Source organism: Vicugna pacos, chromosome 3 (genome assembly GCF_048564905.1).
Source record: "Vicugna pacos chromosome 3, VicPac4, whole genome shotgun sequence".
NCBI lineage: Eukaryota > Metazoa > Chordata > Mammalia > Artiodactyla > Camelidae > Vicugna > Vicugna pacos.
The window spans coordinates 82,275,642-82,299,729 of record NC_132989.1 but is presented as its reverse complement, the minus strand read 5'-3'; the positions used below and the strand labels follow the sequence as shown (position 1 = coordinate 82,299,729).

The window sequence follows — 24,088 nt, the reverse complement described above, 5'->3', positions numbered from 1 at the left end:
AAAGGTTTCGTTAGGTTCACTGGCAGTGTTAAATCTAGTTAATGGCTTTCTAATTATTTAAATTGATGAAAGTTTGTTATCTTAATTGACATTGGTTCCAGTTGAATTGGAAATTCTAACAGGAGCTTCTGCAGAGTATCTGAGGGAGCAGGAGTGTCCACGTTAATAGTTCAAATGCCATCTTTGCCACTATGGGCTGATTAAGTAAACATTTGAGCAAAATACTCAGCAATTTGGTGCCTGTTTCCTTAGCAGGAAATTGTAGAAAATACAATGTATAGTGTTTTAAATAGTACCTTATAGTAACCATTCAAATGTTGGTTAGTTACCAATATTGCTGTTTTCATGGCATTTATATATCTGATCTACTGCTTCAAGTCACCTAGTCATTATTTTTTCGGAGGCTCAGTCACACACTTGGCAATGCAAGAAACAATAATTAAAATAAGCAAAATACAAATAATATAGTTAACAATATTAGTAAAGTCATAAGTAAGAATTAAGTAAGAATTTAAGGCAGGAACATCCATTAGGTGTGGCCCAGTGTATCCCCGGGTCATCTGATTTAGTCTGTTCTGTACCAACCTTTATCTTTAAGGGAGCTGTTACACGGGCATTGTTCATAAGATGCCCAGGTTTCCTAGTGTTATTAGAGTGGGTGTCCTTAGTAGAGTTTAATTTTTCCCAGCATAAACTTAAATGACCGTAGCCTGGTATTAACCATATAGGTCCTTCCCATAATTGAGGGAGGTTATAGTCTTTGGCTGAAATTTGCTTGTTCCTTTGAATGGCTTGAGTGACCTTATGAATTTTCTTATATTTATGGCCAGGCTTAGAGCAGGTATTATTAATTAGCCAGGTGAGGGGATCCCACCTATAATATCAATAATAGTGGCCTAAGTAGAACTATAATTTCTTTCTGCTAGAATACATTTTCTAAGGGCTAGCTAGTTAGAGCCTTGGAGTGGGGAAACCCACCAAGGTAACCCAGAAGTACTGGATGTAGGTAACTGACCATAAACCTAACAATTGGATTAACTTTAACTGTGCGTAAGATTGTGAAATACATTTAGTTCATAAGTGAAGGTGTGAGCAATTATCAAGGTAATTGGTGTACAGGCCTGGTCTGGTGTCTTGGGTCAGCTGTCTACCTCCGATGTTATCTTATTCTCATCCTGGTCTGGTAGCTTCTCCTTTTGTTTGAGCATTGTTTTGGGGTGATTTTCAAGGTCAGCAGTCCTCTCTGTAGGCAAGTCCAGTGCAGAGGCCTTTTGTAAGTGGAGATATTAATCCAAGAGTCAGTTCCCTTCAGTTGCACTGTGCATGAGCTAGTTAAGAGTACCTGATAAAGGTCCTTCTGTCTAGGCTGGAGATAGTCCTTAAATTGTGTCTTTTCCAGTATGCATAGTCTCCTGGTTGCAGGTCGTGGGGCATCAGGTAGATTTTAGACAACTTAGAGTGTCCTTTTAATAATTTAATTAAACTTTACAGTAATATAACAAACAAAAAGGAACTATCTGGGAAGTGATTCTTAGGCCATAAATACAGACCTCCATTAACAAAGTTAGAATTTAATATTCACTGAATCATAATCTTTTTCTCTCTAAATTTACCCTCATTTTTAGCAACTATAGTCAAATCAAGATTAATTTATTCACAAATTAAGTCTTATTGTTTGATCATATAGGCTCTTTCAAACTGGCTGTGCTGGAGCTTTTCATAAGGAGTCTCAGGCTGAAATTTTAATAAGGTCGCCTAGGGCCAGGAAAGCCGCGTCTAGGGCTTGTCACAGATTTTGCCTTACAGATTTAGGTGAATTCTTTTCTTTTCGAGGTCCCCAAATACCTTGAGATTCCTATACCTGTTAGAAGGTGGTGTTACACCTAATTTACCTGATAAAGCCACTGGGAACCTGAGTTTTATTTCTATCTGATCCCTCCAGAGACTGGAAAGATCTGTTCCAAGTCTGCTTACATACGTATAATTTACCAAATTGCTGAGGCATAATTAGTTTAAGGAGAAGGGTTTCTTTATATTTGCAAAACACAGATTAAAAGCCAGTAATGTTTCAGACAGGAACCATAAAAATTATAACCATTGTTCACTGGTCCACTCGGTCCTATGTCACTAATCCTTTTGTCAAGTTTTATGAAACCATCAGGTTTTCCATTAGAATTCTTTTATTTCTTACCCAGTTCAACATTATCAGAAACCTGTACTTATCAAAAAAGTCTTTTCTGTAAACCTTCTTGAAGAGGAGGCATTTTGCAAAGGCATCGGAGTAAACCATAACTATCTACGAATGGTAAAATACTTCAGGCATAAAAACTTGATTACAATGCAATTGACAAGAAACTTGGGTACTACTGTGACATATAACATTTTAAGATAATAACTAGAATTATGACTGATAGCATTTTACCAGGATATATCAGATTTTTAATAGTTCTGTATTTCTAGAATATCTATATTAAAATTCTTTCCTAATATAACCTAAGAAGATTACTTATTTGACAATACTTCCCATGCAATTTAACATACCAAATAAACCTAATTAGTTTAATATCTCTTTGGGGGATGTTTCAGGGGCCCTTTGAAGCATCCTGAAGTTAGCCAGACGTCAAAGCAACTTCACTAAAATTTGATTTGGGAAGTTTGTCAAAAAAAATATCAAAAAGGTTTTAAAACACTTGGTCAGACAGGATCATAGGTCACTGTGAAACAATACTTATTCCCTTTGAAATGTTTTATTACCACTTTGGCAAGGGCAAATATGGAAAGTTATAACAGCTTGGCAGTTAAAGAAACAGTATAAGTTTATCTTTAAGTCTTATCAGAGAGAAACACTAAATTCAAGTTTTGCACCAGCTTACTTTTAACAACCAAATCCGTTTAATTTTTAAATTAAATCTAAATTTAACCAATCCTGATCATGCACAAAGCTCTCTTCTTAGGGTTCCTTTTCCACAAACCTTTTATCATTTTGTGTATCCATATAATTTGCCCCTATTTTTCTCCATCCAGAAACAACCAGCTATAGAATAAACCTACCTTTAATTAAATTTTTAAAATAGAACCCTCAACTCTTAAAAATCTCAATTTTAGTGAAAACTAAGAAATAAGCAATTACTAAAGACATGTCTGTTAATTAAATCAGCAAACCTTAACACCAGGTATTAATTTAATTTTGAGTATTTCCCATGAACCTAAAATTCATTCTGGCCAGTTTCCTTTTATATTTCTGAGAATTTATATAATTGCTTAATTTCCTTTAAGTCAATTAAGTAGAGCTCATTTACAAATTAATTTTAATACTACCATTCAAAGGTAAAGACATGTAATATATGCATAGACATACAGACAGACACAGAGATGTCATAGTTTCATTTTCTAAACTTGGTCATGGATCAGGTATCACAATGTGAAAGTCACTAGTTTCAGTTGGAATAGGTTAGATCTTAAAAGCGTCTTTCCTGTCTTTCCTGCAGTCTCAGGAATTAGAGATGGTTTAGATGAGATAAAAATTCCTGAGAGCCCTGGTCTTAAGGCACAGGAGAGAAAAGCAAGTTTCCTAGGACTTGTTCCCTCAGTGTCAGAATTCTGATAAGATTTTCTAGGTCTGCTTTTAGTATCTGGGAGAAGAAAGTGGGGCTTTCAGTATAGCCCTGTGGCATTACAGTCCATGTATATTGCCTCTCATTCCAAGTAGAGGCAAAAAAAGATACTGATCATCTGGATCTACAGGAATACTAAAAAGTGCTACAGAGATCTATCACAGAAAAGAAGTCTCTGCTTTTAGGAATATGAGTAAGGTGGGTGGGTGTGGCAGTACAGAATGAGGAGTATTTTAATGGGTGATGCAGATTGTATTCTTCCAAGGTCGCTGGAATCGAGTGCCCATAATTCTTAAGGTACTAAGCCTAGTAATTTGTCTTGTTCAGTGTCATCCTCGGCATGGGTCACAAACACTGTATGATGATGGAAGTCTGATCGGTCCTTTAGATCTAGAAACATTTCTCCCTTAAGAGTAAAGGAAAGATGGGCTTCATAGTTTCTAAGAAATCTCTGCCTATCAGGTGAATGGGAGCACTTTCTACTAGAAAAAAAGGAGTGACTTCCCTTAAGGAGAATTCTAAAGGTAACTGCATCTATCAGGGCTTTGTTTCTCCTTGTATAATCATTTCTACTTCTAGAGTGTTGAGAGGAGAAGGGAAAAGACTCCCCATGTTCCCTTGGAGCAGCCCTATTCTGGTTTAACTCGAAATTCCAGTGTAAAATCCAGTTTTCCTTCTAGGCTTCTCCTTAACTTACAATTTATTTTCTGATGCCCTGGTTTTCTGCAGTAAAAGCAACCTTTGGTTTTCTCTATTGAACAGGGATCAGTTAACTTTCTACTGGCATTGAGTACTTAACTGGCACAATTGAAGGTTCATGATTTTTGTAAAGATCCCCTTTTCTTTCTTTTTAATGGTCTTGAAAAGTTGGTCAGCCAGTGTAACAAAGGTGTTTATAGGCAATACAGACCAACCTAGATTGTGTCCTTTGACTAGAGTAGTCAATTCCTCATCCAAGCCTTCTAAAAGATAAAGGATCATTTTGGTGATTAGAGAATGATTCAGCCGTCAAGCCAGAATATTGCTTAAAAACTTTTTCAAACCTTTTGTGACAGTCCAAAATTGGTTCATCAGGTCTTTGCTTGCACTGCCCAATCTCTGTCTAGTCTGCAGTTGTTTGGAAAAGCTCTGGAGTAAGTTTGAGTAATTTTTGAGCTAATTCCTTGCATTCAGTGCAAGCCTGTGGACTATGTAATTCAAAGTCCATTAGAAGTTGCTTACAACCTGCTTTCTCTGGCCATTCCCTTGCTTTGCTTTCAGAAACTAATTGACATAGATCTGAAAACCCAAGCTCATAGGTCCAGATGGTTAACTCAACCTCCTTAGCAAATCCCAATGGCTCCTACCTTGGACTGAAATTCCTTAGCCAAGGCTCTAAGTCCTGCTCAGGTCCAGGGTGTATACATAAGCACCAGTGACAGTTCACCTCTCCCTGTAATAGGTTTCTCCTTAAAGAGAGCTATAATCACCTCTGATTTTTTCATCCTTCTTCACAGGGGAAGAGGGAAAAGCAGGAAGTGGAAGAGACAGCATCTGCACTAGGAATTCAGATAGAAGAGGATACGTGGGAGGAGCAGAGGGAGAGTGTGTCAGTGCTAGTGGCCTCTTTAAATTCCAATATAGTGTCAAGCAATTTCTTGTTGGTTTCCTGAAAAGAAGTTACTTTACTTTATGATTTCCTCTTTCAGAAGCTTCTAAATACCAATCACATAAGCATTCCATTCAGTATGTTTGATCTTACAGCCAGCTTTTTCTAACTATGCACACAAAAATATCAATTTTAGAATATTAAAGGAACCCTAATTTGGCCATTTTAGATTGAGATCTCCTTTAGTATAATTTCCCCAGTTAAGTAGGTACTTGCAAGTACTACATGAATCTGGCTGGGGTGTTAGTGGGAGGTTGTTTTCTGACACCCCTCATTTCTCTGAAAGACTCTATTTCCCATTTTAAAGTTGAATTTATCAGGGATAAAAGTGAAATTTTATCCCTGACAAAGTCAGTTGAGGTAGCCAAGTTGAGGAAAAGTGTCAGCTCAGCCTCTTACCTAACTACTCAGTCCAGACCCTGGCATCTTTCAACCAGGCCCCATCCAGCACCTCTCCAATGGGTGGGGATTTCCCTCTAGTGTCTCTCAACTGGAGGGCCAGGTACCTGGATACACCACCAACGAAAACTCAGGCTCATCAACTAATATGGGAGATTCGAGAACCAGGAGAGACTCACCCGAATTCATCTGGACATCCCGAGGAGGTGGATGGGTGCAAAGGGCCTCTGCTGGTACCAAGGCTCAGGTTCCTCGCAGAATTCAGGCAAAGGGGAGAAGTCTGCTCTGGGTCCCTTCATGGGGTCGACAAAACTGTCAAATGAAAATCACACAACGTGAGAATTGTTTTATTTGGGACAAAAATTCTATAGCCCTGGAGACAGCATCTCAGAAAGCTCTGAGAAACTGTTCCAAGGAGGCAGGGGGAACACTCAGTATTATGTTCGATTTCAGTGAAGGGGAGGGCACGTGCAGTCAAGCACGTATTTAGGTGGAGGCTTGATGCTAGTCACGAGGAGCAGATGTCACCTGTAATGATTTTAGTGCCTTTCTAGATATGAGGAGACACAAGAATTGGGATCATAAAATCTTCTCCTGAACATATCTCGCTATCTGAAGGCCTGTTCAGCCAGTTTTCCCAGAGCACAGAGTGCCTCATTCCTGACCCCCATCCTGAACTCCTTTCAGGGTGTGTCAGAACTCTGGATTAAGTCACGAGCCACTGCAGCCCCTGAGTTAGCTGGCCAACGTGTGCCAATTTTTAGTTCGCAGCACTGTGACATACATTTTCTCATTTGAGCTTATGATCACCCTCTAAGCTAAGGAAGACAAATGTCATCAGTAAGGAACATGAGAATAAAAACATCTCCCATGGTCATCAGGCCAGTAATTAGTGCTAGTGTGTCTAGAGCTGCCATCCTCCTGCTGCTTCATCCCCCTCACCGCAGTCTGGCATCTCTTTCTCCAGCTCTTCTGGAGGGCTGTTCTAATATGATGTTCTCTCCCAGGCACACACTCTCCTTAGTGGCCATATCTTCCTGGGGTTCCAGGTTAAGGTCAAGAGGGTGGAAGCATTCTGGCTCTTGGCATCAAAGATCATTTTGTGTCTCAAAGCCGAGATTAAAGGAATCACGTTTGACAAATGTTTGTATGAATTACTTTTTTGTTTGTTTTTTACAATGACCAGATCTTTACTGATACCCTTCAAGTTCAGTGCTCTCCCCAGATTATGCTAATTAGACATGTCAGCATAAGAGGTGAGAGAATTGAACCTGTAAGTGAAATCTTTGTGCCAAATTATGGAATGCTTTTTCCCTAAAGTCTCATCTTGGTATCTTGCCCTCAGTGGGGTTTGGTCCTCTCATGGCTTAAAGCACCCTCCTGTTATCACCGAGAAAAGCCCCACAAGGATACAAGCAGTTCCGACTTCTAGGCAAGAATGGATCTAAGCTACTGCTCTTTCCAAAAACTGGATTGAATCGCTGAACAGACTGCAAACATTAGGACAGAGAATTCTGCTAATGCCAGATCGCCTTTTCTGTAAAGAAATGCAGAATTTAAGAGTGCTCTACATACAAGCGTTGTCCAGAGACAAATGAAAGAGAAATACAAGCCACAGAGGCCTTGAAATAATATGTCCACTGCTTTTTTATAGAACCTGGCTCCACTCATTCTCTCTCCTTCAGCTCAAATCCTGTGGGTTATTCACTTGGATTTTGACAACAGAATACACAATAGCTAGTAACGAATGAAATTCAAGCTCAGATACAGTCATCTATCTTAATTAAGAAATTTTAATTCCCCCAAAATTCTTTTCATTTTTCCTCTCTCCAGTACTGCTTAAGAAAATACGTATTTCTGGATATAAGTGCATTTTTGACATGCATGCAAAATATTAAGCCTTTTTTTTTTTTTCTCCTTTGGCCCCAAGAGCTGGGATGAAATCACATGATTTCATCATTCTGAATCCATGTGGCTCCTCACAGATAGGGCCAGATGTAACCGGAAGGATTTATAGGGTGTAAAATTCGGAATGGATTAGGAAAGCATTTCTGTGTTTTAGCCCAATACCTCCTAAATCAACATCCCTGGAATGGACCAGAGCAATCTCTGGCCTAGTGGGGAGGTTGTCATGGCAACTGTCGGGCAAGCTCAGCTCGTGGAATGTGAATGCAAACAATAGAGTGATAAGATTGGGTATAGAGCAGCTCCTAAGGCTGCTTCTGCCCAGGTACAGTGACACATCAGGAGAAGCATGCATCTGTCACTGACTTTTTTGTACCTTCTTGCACTTGTGGCAGTTCATTTGAAATCTATCGTTGTCCTTTTCCAGATGTTGATTAAAAACATTGCTGCTGACAGATAACAGAAGCTATGGCAAACTCAGCACCGGTAGCTAGATGCAATGGTATATACAAAGCCCTGGAGGACTGTTAGGCTAATACCACTCAAAAATTTCTTTAAGGAGGCTGAAGCACACTTAAGGTAAATCCAGTGATTCTTTAGTGCCATCTTGTGTCCAGTTAGTGTCCAGCTAAATACTGGAAATTTACCAGAGGCTTACCTACAAACACTTCCCGAGGCAGCAGTAGGACAGACAGGGAAAAAGCTGGAGCTGGATTATGCTGGAGTTCAGGAGCATAATGATTTTGGTACAACCTGAAATAGACAGAAAACAAAAAAAACGCTAAGTAACACTAGTCCTAGAAAAGACTGGAAGAGGCTACATGGTGAGCCAGGTCATGGGGGAAGAGATGGCAGAGACAGACTCGGTAATTATTAACTCCTGCCAAGGTTGTTTTTTTGTTTGTTTGTTTTTGTTTTTTGTCTAAAGAGAGTAAGATGGGACTGTCAGTAATTCTACTTTATAGCTCTCATTCTTGATTAATGGCTCACAAGATAGTAGCCTTTGTCCAAATGGCATCTCATGCCTGCCTCTCATTTCTCACCCAAACCAAATGCACCAGCCACTACTGCCCCACCGTCACTGAGTCCCATTTAATTTCAGCAACAGTATGAAATAACTGAGCTGTGTTTCCCTATGTTTCTTCCAGGTTTTGAGTTTTTTGAAACAAGTGCCAAGGATAACATTAACGTCAAGCAGACATTTGAGCGCCTCGTGGATATCATCTGCGACAAAATGTCAGAGAGTTTGGAGACTGACCCAGCCCTCACTGCGGCGAAGCAGAACACGAGACTCAAGGACACCCCGCCTCCACCGCAGCCCAGCTGTGGCTGTTAATGTCCCCACACAGGCAGCTCCGGAGGGTTGGTTGCTAAAAACAGCATTTATAAATGGTCGATTAGCCTTCACTTATACTGCCTAATAATTATTGGAGGGAAATCGTTGATGTCAGTGGCTCGTACATGCATTCAATTCTGGGGAGATTTCCTCTGTTAATATGTGGCAAATATGTGATCTTAAATTTGTAAGGACTATCCATTTACAAACATCTGGTATTTGCATGTGATTTGTTACCTGTCTTCTAGGCTCTTTGTGTTTCAGATTTCTTAGATTAAGCGACTGCTGGGACCTCCAATTATAATTTCAGTGCAACTGACTTCTGTGCCATGGGTTCAAATTCTGCTTTTCACCTGTAGGGATGAGAACCAAGGAATTGGTTGTGTGTGTGGTATGGGCTGGGGGAGATCTCAGAGAACTTATTTGCTGTATTCTTAATTGAAAATCAAGTGGAAATTTTATTTATGACTAGGGATACTGTCATGGCTCTGGTCAGTCTACAGTTCAGGAAATAAATCTACTTTTCAGTGTTATTAAGAAGACCATTGACTATAAAGAAATGGAAATGTTGTTTAATGCCCTTGCAAATTTCCTGAGAGATTAATATTTACCTGACTAGAAGTGAATAGTCATCTTAGTTTAGATGCTTAAGGAAGGAATTCCTAACCCAGGACTGCTCCTCCCAACTTTTTGCAAATCTGAGGGCTCTGATGGACTGAGGTATCTGCTGAATGTGTTATATGACAAGCATCTGAACCAAGAATTTCCAAAGCCTGACCTCCCCCCATAACAAAGCCCCCCCAACAACTTTCTAGAACCATCACCAACTCTTGGAACAGAGGTCAAGCTGAAGCCCCTCTTCCCATAGGATGTAGACTTACTTCACAGACCACTGCCTTCTGCTCACACCTCCCTAGGTTATTCCTAGTTACAAGTTATTTAAACAGTATCTTGATGGTTCTCAGGTTGAGGAAAAAATAATTTTCATCTCTAATATTTTTCAGTCCAAGTGTTTATACTTTTTAAGACATATCTGCATTCTGTAAGGCTATTAATGTTAAACATGCTTAAATTACTCAGAATACTCTTTGGAGCTGAGAGTTCCAGAAATACTTTAAGACACCATAAGCAATTGGAGAGGAAAAAGGAAACCATAGGAACACTCAGATTTCCTGAAGACCATTTGAATAACAAGCAAACCAATCCCATCAGGAAACATGGCATCCACACCACTAGTCAGCACCGTTGACAGCTAGGACTCTCAGGAGGTAGCAGACACGGATGGCAGATTTGGAAGAACAGTTTTAAGAGGTCAACTTTCCCCTTTTTTGGTGATCATGATAAAGATTTTTTTCTCTTTTCAAAAACAGATACTTCCTATGAAAGAATGGAGTCTAAGTTTATTGAACAAGGCTATTGAGAGAGAAAGATGCATATAACCAAAGTGGTCTTTGGAGGATAAATGCCTGCAAGTCAGGGAACTAGGTCACATACATGATTAGTAAGTTAGAAGATGAACAGTAGAGGAGAGAGTATGTGGGGTATCTCAAGCATACCCACATTCTTACTTCTCATCTTCTTAGTTTGTGATCCACTAATTGGCAATAAATTTTCACTTTGGCACTCTGCAAGACAGGCTTCGTGAAGACAAGAAAACATTAATGCTTTATTAGATTTTAATGGGGCAACCAGCTTCCAAAAGTCACAGAAATTAAGTGAAGGGAAAGAGAGAAGTTGGGGGCTGTGCAAAGCAGAAGCCTGTTTGCATGATATTGTAGTATTTCTGTATCTTAGACTAGAAAGTGGCCATGTTAAAAGATAGTTGTTAAGCTAACTTTTATAATCTAATATGAAGTAATAAAGTCAGGAAGACCTTCCCCTCCTCTCTCAGCCCCAATCTCACATACATACATACAGATGTCAAGGACCTAAGTGCAATGTTTCAGATGGCTTCTTCAGAAGGACCTTGATTGGTGCAGTATCGTAAAATGGAAAGCAAAATGAGAGAGAGTAGAAAAGTGGGAAGAGTTGAGTTTACCCTCTTGTAAACTCCTCCCCTGAAGAACTCATTGCTATTGAAATTAATCGGCCCTAGAACCAGAAGACCAAAGCCCGGTGCCCACTTACACCATGTCAGACACACCCAAATTGAACCACGTGGTGCCGGTCAGAGGAGCATGATACAGCAACAGCCCAGGTGTCATTGCCAAGAACATTCGATAATTTCTACTTTACAAACCTCACTGGAAGTGAAGCCTACCTAATTGATGCTAAGTTCTGAAGCTCGCACCCTGGTGTGAATTTCACTAAGTGAGAAGTTTCCAGAAAGGATTGTCACAGAGCTCAAGTGAATTAAGCACCTGTACTCCTGCTGTCAAACACATGGAAAGAGAGAAAATCCTCTATTTCTAATCTCATCAAGAGATCCTTGTTTTAACGTCAAATTTGGCAAAAGAGGAGGCAGCCCAGGGTTAACTAAGCAAACTTGTATTGGCATCAAGCTCTATCACTTGTAAATTATAACATGGCCGCGCCAAGGTTTTTCTGCCTTTTGGTCAGCATGCACACAGTACTCCTACATTCTCTCCATCTGCCAACAGCTTAAATAACCCAGACCATTTATACTAATGGCTTAACTAAATTTGTATTCAAAAGAACAAGACACCTTACAAAGTATGTGCTCGTGTTAGTTTATAAATTGTAGACATCCACCTTTTGTCTTTGATGCAACTGAATTAACTGTTTCACGTCTGAACTTCTCTTATCTGCCACCCACTTCCTCACCACCCGAACCCTCCAATTACTTTTAGAAACAAACCTTGCTTGTTTTGAGCAGATACTTCCAAGAGCTTTGGTTTGGGGGCCTTCCTTTCTATTCTTAAGTAAATAAAAGCTTGGACTGGAAATTGTTTCCTCTAAACAGCCATCTGTGGAGTGGATCCTCATTTCAGCTTTTGGGGATGTGAGTGGAGGTAGTAGGTACATGAAGTTCCTTAAGTTTTAAGATGGCAATTTACAATTTAGCATTATATTCATGGCTTCTAAGAAGAATTGCTTTCAGACAGTGAATTAGTTCATTGCCACTGCCCCCACAGAACAGCTTCCACTGCCTTGATAAACTTTTAACCTCCTCCTTAGACCCACTTAAAATCAGTATCCCTTTGCTGCCTGGTAAATAAGTGCTAAGATTTTTATTTGGAAAGGGATCTATGATGATGCCTTGGGTTATAGCAGAAAGCTGCAGCATTGTTTGTTTAATGTGAACTATAAATTCTACAAAACTACACCCCACATCATATGACGTCTATATACTCAACAAATAAATCTATTTCACCTACTTAACTCGTATCCAGATTAATCATAGTTCTTTTGCTTAGCTCATCAGTTACTTTTTGGAAACCAATTTAAACTTCCAATTTTACCTACATCTATGCTGAGAATAGACTTTCAGGGATGCAATATTCTTTTTGAATAGTAAAATACAGTTTACTAGTAACTGAACTTCCATGAAGCAACATTGCTTTTTGGAGCGTGATAGTCATCAGTGGCTCATTGTAACGTGCTTTTATCCAACGTGTGTCTTCGTGCATGGCGAGGATGTACAATGCCATCTTTCAGTCAACCATGGGGCATATGTGGGACTACATTAAGAACATATCCAGATTCTACCAAGTTATCCCACGGCTGAAGTAGCAGCTGCATGTGAAAAACTAAAACTAATCTTAAAATCATGATTAAAAACCTTCTTGGCCAAAAAGGGTTTAATAATTTTCATATACTACTGTAATGCTCCATCAGGAGTTTTTGGTGCAGCTTCCTTGGGAGGTAGCCTGTCTTTCTGTCTGAAGAATCTCCTCTCTCTCTAAAGCCTAGATCGCATGCCTGGGAACTGGAAGTCTTTGTCCCTTGGTGTGTCTACTCACTCAGTGCGCTGTGGCAGGGTGCCATGTGAGCAACTAGACCCATGTGGCTTTTCTAATCACCCCCTGGGAGATGCAGCCTCTGCGGCTCTGTGTGGCTTGAATGTGCGCTACCTGTGCTTTAGTGGCCTGACCGTAAAATGCTGAAGTCCTTCTGATGAGCTGAACCATTAGGGTCGGCTTTTTAGAATCCTTATAGGTAAATTTTTGCTCAAAGCCAGTTAAAGTCATAAACCTATTTTATATTCTGAAATTGGAACAAACTGGGCAAAAGATGAAATTTATAACCAGAAAAAAAGCCTCTCTGTTATCTCTGCAGTGTATGTAAAGGGCTCTGGGTCCTAAAAATATAACATTCCTAAGGGGGCAAATACAGGTCTGGAGAATTTATTTTAAATATATCTACCTATTGTTATTTCACAAATAAAGGTGTTTACCTTTACAGAAATGCTTGACACGCAGTCAAATATTTCCCTTCAGTAGATTAAAAGATTTACACTCACCCACAGTGTTGCCGCTCCCAGCACAGACTCAGTGTGTATCAAAGACAAATACCTTTTCTATGAAGGGAAATGTCCACATATGGTGCTTTCTCAGTGCTAGAGAAAAGGGAGCTTTTACTACACTCCAACTGTAACTGGCATTTGCTTAAAAAGGTCTACAAAACAGATTCCTCACACTGATTTGATTTGTGTATCTGTTCACATAACTAATTCCCATTAAAAAGAGAGGATAGAGAGAATATATTTTGCAGATGTTCCAGAGAAAAGAAATTATTTCCAAGCCTCTGTCAGAGCTTGAGTATTAAGGGCAGATCAACTGGCTAGTGGGCCCACGGGGCTTTCTATTTACAGCTCTCTTTTCTGCGTCTTGATTTTTGATCATTTCACTCTTTAAAGCACTATCCTCACAGAATGACAGGACCCAGAATAGGAAATGAGACTCAAGTTTCACCATTTACCTCCCACCAGCACTGTTCTTGGTAGAGTTTCAACCAGCCCTTACTACTGACATGAGGTGGGGGGAAGGCGGTTACCTGTGTGTTTCATTCACCTGTGTTCATACTTCCTCGTGGACAACTGAGAGTTGGCTGTGGCTTTATTCCTTAGTGGAAATGTTTCATATTCATGTTGTTTGGGGCTGGAGGTTGCTTAGGCTCATGAATGCTGTTCTTAAAGACTCAGATGGTACATGAGCCGCAGACACCTGGCCTTTCAGGGACGTGAGGGTAACTTACATCTGTCTAGTGGTTCCGTACGCCTCAGAAGAGTGAAGTCTGGGGGTTGTTTCCTGTAACAGTATGATGGTTCTCCATGCATTGTCTCATCACTCCTAGGATATGTCCTGAATGAAAACTTCCTGTAATTCCTGTTAATATATTGTTAATGTCAAGATGTGATGTGATACCGTTGAACTGTCCAAATGTACAACTATTTAATGGTGTTTGTGGAACTGAAGTGTCTTAAATGTTGCATGAAATATGTTATAAAAATAGATTTGTTTTCTATTTTTCAACACCTCAGAATTGAGGGTTCATGGGCCAATAAGTGCAATATTTAATGACTTACTCAGTGTATATACAATAGTGTGAAAGAGTGAATTGTAATGAATGTGTGGGATGCTTCGATGGCTGTTTGACTTACTCAAATTATTTCTTGTAGCTGTATTTGTCTAGTGGTGCAGTTTATACAGTAAATATCTACTGGTGTCATGTGAAACTCCTCTGTGCCTACTTCAAAGTATGTCTTTCCCTATAAGACCGAACATTTAGGATCTGCAAGTATATGTCAATTTTGCCTTTTAGAATTGTGAATTTTATTTTCAAGACAGAACGGCTGTTAGCTTATTTATGTAGGCATTCCCTTCTTTAATTCAGAGTTCTCCTTAAGCCATTTATAAGGGGCTAATTTAGAAACCTAAGAAAAAATATGCACATAAGGAAAAGTCATTTTTATTTTTCTCTGAAATGTTGATCATGTTTTCATCTAAGAATTTTTACTCATATTTTATATGTCTATTTTATTGTTGCTCTGTATTTTGTTTGGAAATTTAAGTGTCAATCCTGGGAATCCTAAAATATTGATGTCTTTTTAGGTGGTGGCTAATGTTATATTCACTTTCAAGTCTCAATTGTCCACACTAGTGATAAACAGGTCAGAATCCTTAAATCACATTAGTAAGTCATCATAAACTCATATGTTCATCCTCAAACCCCTTGGTTAATATTATTGGTGGCCTAGAACTTCACTGAGATGCAAAAACCAAGAAATGAGGCCTGGTAGCTGGATTGTCAAAAACTCTTTTAGGTGTTTATGTCTATGAAGTTTAAAGTAGGCCAACTACTTTAAACTCCTATTTGCCATTTCAATTTTTGAGGCAAAGCACTCATTTTAATATTGTGCTCTGCCTTTTCATTTAGAGTAAATCATGATATCTTTAGGAAGAAAAGTTGAGTTTTTCCCTAAAAATGATGAAGTGCCGTTGGTTTTAGATGACCATGGCAACCTGGACATCATATCAACCCTTCACGCCTCTCTATAGCAGTTGCCTGAAACTGAAATGTGAGGACGTGCCAGTCGCATTAAATGGCTCTGGGCTACCACCAGCGATGGGCGGCCCTGTTTTACATGTGATAGCCTGAAATTCTGTACTCAGCTCTCAGACCCACTGAAGAAGTCAAGTGAAGGTGGGTGAAACAGGGAGACTGGTGACAACTTTGTGCCAAATTTAAAAAAAGAAACAAATGTAAGCAGGTAGCCAACATTAGAATGATAATTTAAGAGTCTGTTTAAATGTTTAGTTAGTCATCAACAGTTACTGAATACCGTGTGCTCAGTGCTGTGGGAATGAAACATGAAAGAGGTGGATGGCTCTGGCCCCTGATAGGCTTACTGATGGAAGGACAAGGAACGAAATTCCAGGATGTAATCTAAATGCTAAGTTATGTCAGGACATAGGAGCAAGAAGAATGGAGGACCTATAAGATCTGGAAAGGTCAAGAATGGCTCCATGGAAGAGGTCAGACATGATTCCCGAATTAGATAGAGGAGACTGTACCAGGCAAGTATGTGGGAAAGAGTGCAGTTTGTTCCCTTGAATGGAAGGGTGACAGAGCTGGCAGCTACTGGTCATTGTTTGTTTTTTTTTTTCCAGAGAGCCATACTGGCCCTTGGAAACCCAAGAAATTACCCCAGTTTGGCTCTGTTTTTGTCCCAATGAGGAAGACAAGGTGCTACCTTGCCATATTCCTCTGTGCTGAGCAGCCCCAGACTCAGCCCCAAAACACAAATCAATCTGAAATCACATTGGAACAGCTGATGTAGACATTTTGCCCATGCACCAAACCACAAGACATTGTCTAATGCAATGTCAACCAGTCAGATGTGTGCCCAGAGATTTTTCTGCAGTTCTGTGTTTCCCATAAAGGGCGTTGGGAAGTGCACTGATGAAGACCTTCCTTTGTAACCAGGCACTTTTGGCTCCTTCTCAGTGACTGCACTGTGGAACTCTTCTTGAGGAAAAATTGAGTAACAGCTTAATGCTTTCATGTAGTGATCGTGACGTTGATTTGAAAACTGCACAGCAAATCCTGTGACCCTTCGTGTGTCCACAGGAGCGCCTGTCTGGGTTTAAAGCTATTGAGTGTATTCACATTGTGAAATTTTCATTCTCTTTACTGATACTAATTGTGTAAGAACTGTATGTGCTCTACTAGGTATTAAGTTTGTATGTGAGTTCTGTATAGAAAGTGATATTTGTTCTTTGGGTTTATCTTGTTTTATTTTTTGGAGATTACAATAAATATCTAAGAGACTATATTCCTGAATTTCTCAGTCTTGGTCTGAGAAGTTTTTTCATCTCCCTTCTATTGATATTAGTTTTGGCCCTAGGATGTCTGTTTCCATTTTTGTTTCCTTCCTTTTCCACAATCCTAGGCGCAGTGCTGAGCTTGAACTAGAGACAGTAGATATATTTTCACTTAGGGATATGGGTTTCCAACATGTGATTCTGGACTTCGGTTAAGGAGTTAACTCCAACAATATTTGTAACCTTTTAAGGTAAGTGACTTTATACCTGACTGACTGCATTCCAGAGTCAAAGCTCTTAGTTGTATTAAAAAACCGCCTCTGTTACCTGAAGATCATGTGTCCCTGTATCTAAAGTCGGGGGTCAAGTGACCACTGTGGCACTGTACTGACACAGCCTGGGAAAGGAGCATTCATCAGGGCGATGTGTGGGTGAGACGTGTGTGGTGTACAGTGCATGGTGCAGTGATGTTCCAGGTGAGGTACCAGCTTGCCTTGGCCCTGGACCTCAGGGCATGGGGAAGCACCCAGTTATCAATCTGTTTGCATCACAGAAGATCACTACTAATTTTAAGACCCCTTAGTGTTCTAATTGTGCCACCAGCTCTATCCCTATATATTTTCTTCCAAATATACATCTAAGGCCATTGCCTGAACTCTGTGCTAAAAATAAGCTAAGCAAGAAGTCCCAAGAGTATCCACACGGGTCCACGAGTGTCAAAGTAGCTGCCTGACAGAACTCAGTGACAGGAGGGTCACCTGCTGGTCTAGACAAAGCAGGTACCATGCAAAGAATCAAAATTAAAGGGAAAATAATAAATTAAGGGACTTCCAGTTATACTAACTGAAATTTATAGAATGTCTTATTTGTGCTAATTTCTTGGTATATATGAAAATAAATACAGTAGGAAGCTGACCACAGTGAACTCAGACAATTTTGAAAGAGGAAAACATGTAAGTGTATATTAATAAATGACAGTTTTTAATTTAATATATCCTAATATTTGTGTCTAATAATTAAAATGAACATTAGAAATTTGTTTCATTCCAAAAGAACTCAAAAAAAGTCTTCTCTGAAATGCTATAAAATACATTTTCTTAGACAATAGTCCTCTAACCCCTAGACAAACTGATAAATATCTTCTCCATCGCAAGACCTCCGAACAACTACACATGCTTTGCGGCTGTTCTGAGGCTCCTTTGGCTAGGCCAGTTTGAACCGGTTTTAGCAGGAATCCCCCTCTATGCTCACCCCTCAGAAATAACTGCCCTGATTTTAGTTTAGAAAACAAATTTACAGCATGGCTATTTCTTCCTCAATAGCATTGAAGAGGTAGACCTGAAAAGAACACATCTGGACTCTCAGGAGACGCTACCATTTTCCTCTAGGTTTCCTGCTAGACTTGAAAAAGACCCCTTCCAAATAAAAGGTCACCTAGCAGGCTCTGTGCCTGGACATTTCTCAGGGACACCAAAGCCTCTTGGTTCTCCTATTTCGCCTTTCAGTTTCTTCTCACTTCAGCCCATGCCCACCAAGTCCAAAGAGCCTTTAATCTGGTGGAGAGAGGTCTGGCTAACTTTCCTTCCCAATTTACTGTTTATGCCCCAAGCCCTCTAGCACTAGAATTTCTTGTTTATTAATTCTAAATCTCAGGCAATTTGACCTAGAAATCATATTCTCTTTTTATACTGTATAGACAGTATCAGGAAAGCAGGTATTGATAGAAAATCTAGATTAATATGTTCAGAACAAGATCCTACTAAGCAGACAATTAGAATACAATTTGATTAGTGCCACTATTTACATATAAACTTTCACGACAGCACAGAAGAGAGGCAACTAGCCCTGACTGGAGACGAGGATCGGGATGTTCCAAGAAGGCTAACTAGAAGAAATGAGTCCTGAGCTAAAACACAGAAGATGTAAGGGTTACACAAGAGCAGAAGTGGAAGAAGATGGTTCACGGTTCCAAACAAAGGGAGATGCACAGGCGACCCACAGAGGTGTGGTGGAGCACAGGGTATTTCTAGAACTCCAGCGCCATTCATGTCGCTGATCAGAGTGAAAGAGAAAGAGAAGAGGCCCAGGGCTGAGATCATCACACTTGTGGGAAAAAAATTAGAAGTCTGGATTTTGTCTTCCAGCTTTGAAAAACTCTTGAAGGAACTTAAGCAAGAAGGTAGTTTGATCAGATTTGAATTTTGAAAGATCACTCAAACGGCAGTATGGGAAATGGACAAACAGAAGGCGATGGTGGAAAGAGAGTAAGTATTAGAAAGTGGTTAGGTTATCTCCACGCCTGAAACAAAGGGGGCTCAGGCATGGCGAAGAGTAGGGAACACACAATAATTCCATTAGAAGGTGGGTAATGGGGACCAATAAGATTTTAAGAGCGATAACTAGAAATTACAAGGGACCCTGGCATTTCTGGCTCAGTATATTAAGTAAATATTAGTGCCATTAACTAAAAGATAAAGTACAAGTTCTGGTTCAAGGTGGTGACACAGGGAGATCCTGAACTCACCTCATCCCAGGAACACACTGAATCTGCAGCTACATATGAAACAACTTCCTCTGGGGGGAAAAAAAAGCCTAAAAAATACCTGAGCAACCCATATACACTGGGCAAATTTTTAAAAAAATCAAAGTAAGAGGCTGAGACACAATCACACCATAAACCCCACCCTGAGTGTGGTGGCCCACCGTCAAGAAAAAACACAACGCCCAGAGCTTCTCCCTGTGAAGCAAAGTATTTGAGCCTCACATCATCCACCCCAACTTTTAAAGCCCGCATCTGAGAGAGAAACCCCAAAACATCTAGCTTTTAAAACCAGTGGCGCTCACATCCATGAGACCCTCAAATTAATACCAAACTGAGAAACAGCCAGAAAGGGGGTGTGGGCTTAGACTCACCTGCCTCAGAGACCAGCACAGAGGCAGCCCGCCGAGAGGAGCCCAGGCTTTACGGTAAGCAAATAAGCCTCTTTGACATCAAGTGCCAGCCTGCGGGGCAGGCATCTAACTTAACACACATCTGGAGATCTGAGGGGGTACCCACCGGGGAGGGAGGCTGGCTGGCGCCATCACTGTGCCCTCTCTCCTCCGTGCCCCAGCTCGCCAGAATCTCCTAGGAAGGAGTTTTTGCCCTCATCTGGCACCCTGTTTTGGGTTCCTGCCGAGGTTACATCTCTAACTCACCTGGCTCTGGTGGAGTTCAAGCTTGAGAGTCCTGAAACACTGCAACCAATGGAGAAAGAATTCTTACATGGCCCCACCCCCGGAGCACAGCAGGAAGCAACAGACTGCAGCACTGAGTCTTCCTATGAAAGAGGCCCATTAGCTTATCTTCATAGCTACAGCCTGAGGGGCAGTTTTCAAACTAAACTTACATCTAAGCACCCACTAATCCTCTCCAGAAACCTGAGGACAGGCATCATCTTTGAGCTCTCCCTCTGCCACACCCCAAGAAGAGGGCTCTTACATGTGTCTGGTACCCAGTTTTTCTATCTGGCACCTTGGTTTTTGTGGTTGCCATCCAGCGAAAGCCCCTTGATTGCCTAGCTCTGATGGCCAGTCGGTCTTGCTTGCCTGGGTTCCATGGGGTCATAATAAACAGAGATGGTTCTTGGCAGGCTACCACCTCCAGGGCACTATGCAGACAGCTCACCCCTAGTCTTTATGTAATAGAAGCCTATTTGCTCCTCCTGGACCTTTAACCTGGGGAACAAGCTTCTACTTTGTCAAATGTCTAGGGTGCAAAAGAGCTGCATTCCAAGGAAAGAGGCTGCTGCATGCCACCTTTACACCCTCCCTATGCCTTGCTTTAGGCCACCAGTATCTTTTCTAAAGGGCCTTGTATACTCAACTGGCACCCCAACTTTTGCAACTGCCATCCACGGGGTGCCCCCAGATTGAATGGATCTGTGGCCAATGCTTATGCTCATAATGTTATGCTTACAAACAATGTAAGTTATGCTTACAGTCACACAAGACTATATATATTTGAATACTTAAAAAGCTGCTGCCTGAGGGTTTGGCTTCCAATCAGCTTAAATCTATGTGCTAACTGAGATATTCCCCTTTAGGACACTGACAACTTCAACTACTGAGAGCCACTAAAAATAAAATATTCTGCTTAAACAATCACAAAGGTTTGAGATACAACTAAAACCTAGGGCAGTGTTTGAATAATAAGTTTCCTGTCTTACAAGAAGATATCCTTCAAGACTGAGAGAGGTGGGTGTTTTATCTAATGCATGGAAACAGAGAGTCAAGGAAAAGGAAATAACAGAAAAAATATGTTCTAAAAGGCATAACATACCTAATAAGTTCTTAACAAAAAAGACATAACTGACTTGCTTTATAAAGAATTTTAAATAATGGTCATAAAGAAAATGCTGGAGAGGCTGTGGAGAAAAGGGAACCCTCCTACACTGCTGGTGGGAATGCAGTTTGGTGCAGCCACTGTGGAAAACAATATAGAGATTCCTCAAAAGACTAGGAATAGACTTACCATATGACTCAGGAATCCCACTCCTGGGCATATATCCAGAAGGAACCCTACTTCAAAATGACACCTGCACCCCAGTGTTCATAGCAGCACTATTTACAATAGCCAAGACATGGAAACAGCCTCAACATCCATCAACAGATGACTGGATAAAGAAGATGTGGTATATTTATACAATGGAATACTATTCAGCCATAAAAACTGACAACATAAGTGAACTAAGCCAGAAAGAGAAAGAAAATACCATATGAGACTGCTCATATGTGGAATCTGAAAAAAAAAAAAAGAACATAGATACAAAACAGAAGCAGACTCATAGACATAGAATACAAACTTGTGGTTGCCCAAGTGCGTAGGGGGTGGGAAGGGACAGACTGGAATTTCAAAATGTAGAATAGATAAACAAGATTATACTGTATAGCATAGGGAAAAATATACAGGATCTTGTGGTGGCTCACAGCGAAAGAGAATGTGACAATGAATATATGTATGTTCATGTATAACTGAAAAATTGTGCTCTACATTGGAATTTGACACAACATTGTAAAATGACTATAACTCAATAAAAAATGTTTAAAAAAACTAATGGTCATAAAGACGTTCAACAAACTTGGAAGAATTAACAGTGAGAATTTCAACAAAGGGATAGAAAATATAAGAAAGTACCTAACAGAAGTCATCGAACTGAAGAATCTAATAACTGAACTAAAAAAATACACAAACCAGGTTCAATAGCAGACCAGATAAAGAAAAGAAAGGATTAGTAAACCTGAAGACAAGGCATGGAACTCATCAGAACAGTGAAAGGAAATGATGAAAAAAAGTAAAGATAGCTTAAGGGACTTAAAGAACAATACCTAGCATACCAATATTCATATTACAGGGCCCCAGAAGAGAAGAAAGAGATAAAGATGTCAAAAACGTATCAACATATCTGAAGAAATATTGGCCCCAAACAGCCTATCCTGGGGAAGGAAATAGACATCCAGATAAAGGAATCCAGAAAATTCCAAGTAAAGATAACCAAAACAGCCCTTCACCAATATACATAATTAAAATGTCAAAGTTAAAGACAAGGAGAGAATCTTAAAAGCAGCAAGAGAAAATCAACTTGTTACATACAAAGAAACCCCCATAAGACTATCAGATTTTTCAGCAGAAACTTTGCAGGCTAGAACAAAGTGGTGTGATGTATTCAATGTTCTGAAAGAAAAATTCCAACCAAGGATCTACACAGCAAAGTTATCATTCAGAATTGAAGGAGAGAGAGTTTTTCAGACAAGCAAAAGTTTAAAAAAACATCATAACTAAATAGTCCTTACAAGAAATATTAAAGGGACATTTTATGCTGAAAAGAAAGGGAACTAATTAGTAACAGGAAAACATATGTAGTGTAAATTTCACTGGTAAAAGTAAATATATAGAAAAATTACAATAATATAATGTAAAAATGGTGGATTAATCACCTGTAAAGCAAGTATGAAGGTTAGAAGGCAAAAATAATAAAATAACTATAACTACAATAATTGGGAAAGGGATACACAAGATAAAAATATGTAAAATATGACATTAAGAACATAAACTGTGGTAGAGGAGATTAAAATGTAGAGCTTTAGATACATTTGAACTTAAGTTGTAAAGAATTTACATTGGACTGTTATAAATAAGTTGTTTTATTAAAGCCTCATGGTAACCACAAGGCAAAAACCTTAGTAGATACACAAGAGAAAGAGAGAGAAACCTAAGCATGCCACTACAGAAAGTCATATCACAACAGAAGAGAGCAAAAGAATTAAAAAACAAAACCAAAAAAACCAAAGAAATACAAACAGCCAGAAAACAACAAAATAGCCATAAATACATACTTATCAATCATTACTTTAAAATAAATCTACTAAATTCTCCAGTCCAAAGACATTGAGCATCTGAATGAATAAAATAAAAATTTAAAAGAAACATCTATACGCTGTGTACAAAAGACATAAGTATACACACAGACTGAAAGTGAATGGATGAAAAAAGATATCCATGCAAATGGAAACTAAAAGAAAGCTAATGTAGGTATACTTATATCAGACAAAATAGACTTTAAAACAAAGACTGTAATAAGAGACAAAGAAGGGCACTACATAATGAAAAGAGTTCAGTCCAACAAGATAATATAACATTTGTAAATATTTCATGCATCAGCACAGGAAACACCTAAATATGTAAAACAAAAATGTATAGATCAAAATGGAGAAATAAATGGCAATATAATAGTAGTATGGGACTTTAATACCCCACTTTCATCAATGGATAAATTCTCTCAGATGATCAACAAGAAGCATCAACCAAAAATGATACATTAGATGAGATGGACTTAACAGGTATGTACAGAAAATTTGACCCAAGAGATAATAGATTATTTTCAAGTGCACATGGAACATTCCCTAGGATGAATCATATGTTGTGCCACAAAACAGGTCTTAATAAATTTAAGAAGACTGAAATCATATCAAGCATCTTTTCAACCAGAATGTCATGAAACTAGAAATCAGTTACAGAGGAAAACTGGAAAATTCACAAATCAATAGAGATTCAACAACATGCTACTGAATAATCAATGGATCAATAAGAGAAATTTAAAAATACCTTGAACAAGTGAAAAGGAAAATACAACAAACCAAAACTTACGTGATTCAGCAAAGGAAGTTCTAAGAGGGAAGTTCACAGCCATTAACGCCTACATCAAGAATCAAGTATCTCCAATAAAAAATTTAACTTACCCCTGAAAGAACTAGAAAAAAGAACAAATAAAACCCAACTTTATCAGAAGAAAGGAAATAACAAAGATCAGAATGGAAACAAATGGAGACTGAAAGATAATAGAAAACATCAGCGAAACTAAGAACTGGTTCTTTGAAAGTATAAAACAAAATTGACAACATTTAGCTAGACTCACAAGGG

The 24,088-nt window shown here is 39.4% G+C and overlaps 1 protein-coding gene and 1 long non-coding RNA gene across 10 annotated transcripts in view; one reads left to right on the top strand and one right to left on the bottom strand.

Annotated features, from left to right (window-relative positions):
* RAB3C (RAB3C, member RAS oncogene family) overlaps positions 1–16,640 on the top strand; it is a 254,845-nt gene extending 238,205 nt beyond the window's left edge. Inside the window, exons 4-5 of one of the 2 annotated variants that reach the window (XM_072958644.1) lie at positions 5,111–5,202; positions 8,715–16,640. In XM_072958644.1, the coding sequence (XP_072814745.1) occupies positions 5,111–5,202; positions 8,715–8,987 (365 nt within the window). In that variant the 3' untranslated portion in view covers positions 8,988–16,640. The remainder of the gene's footprint in view (positions 1–5,110; positions 5,203–8,714) is intronic. The other variant, XM_006206025.4, reaches the window with a different exon arrangement.
* The window catches only part of LOC116279526 (uncharacterized), a 132,829-nt gene that overhangs the window by 34,841 nt on the left and 73,900 nt on the right, over positions 1–24,088 (bottom strand). For 5 of the 8 annotated variants that reach the window (XR_012071465.1, XR_012071469.1, XR_012071466.1 and 2 more), the window contains 4 exons: positions 9,140–9,255; positions 8,225–8,319; positions 5,841–5,973; positions 1,052–1,268 (listed from right to left, as the gene is read on the bottom strand). This is a non-coding gene — a long non-coding RNA (uncharacterized lncRNA). Of the gene's footprint in view, positions 1–1,051; positions 1,269–5,840; positions 5,974–8,224; positions 8,320–9,139; positions 9,256–14,059; positions 14,191–24,088 lie in introns of those variants that run through there. The other 3 variants (XR_012071467.1, XR_012071468.1, XR_012071463.1) reach the window with 2 other exon arrangements.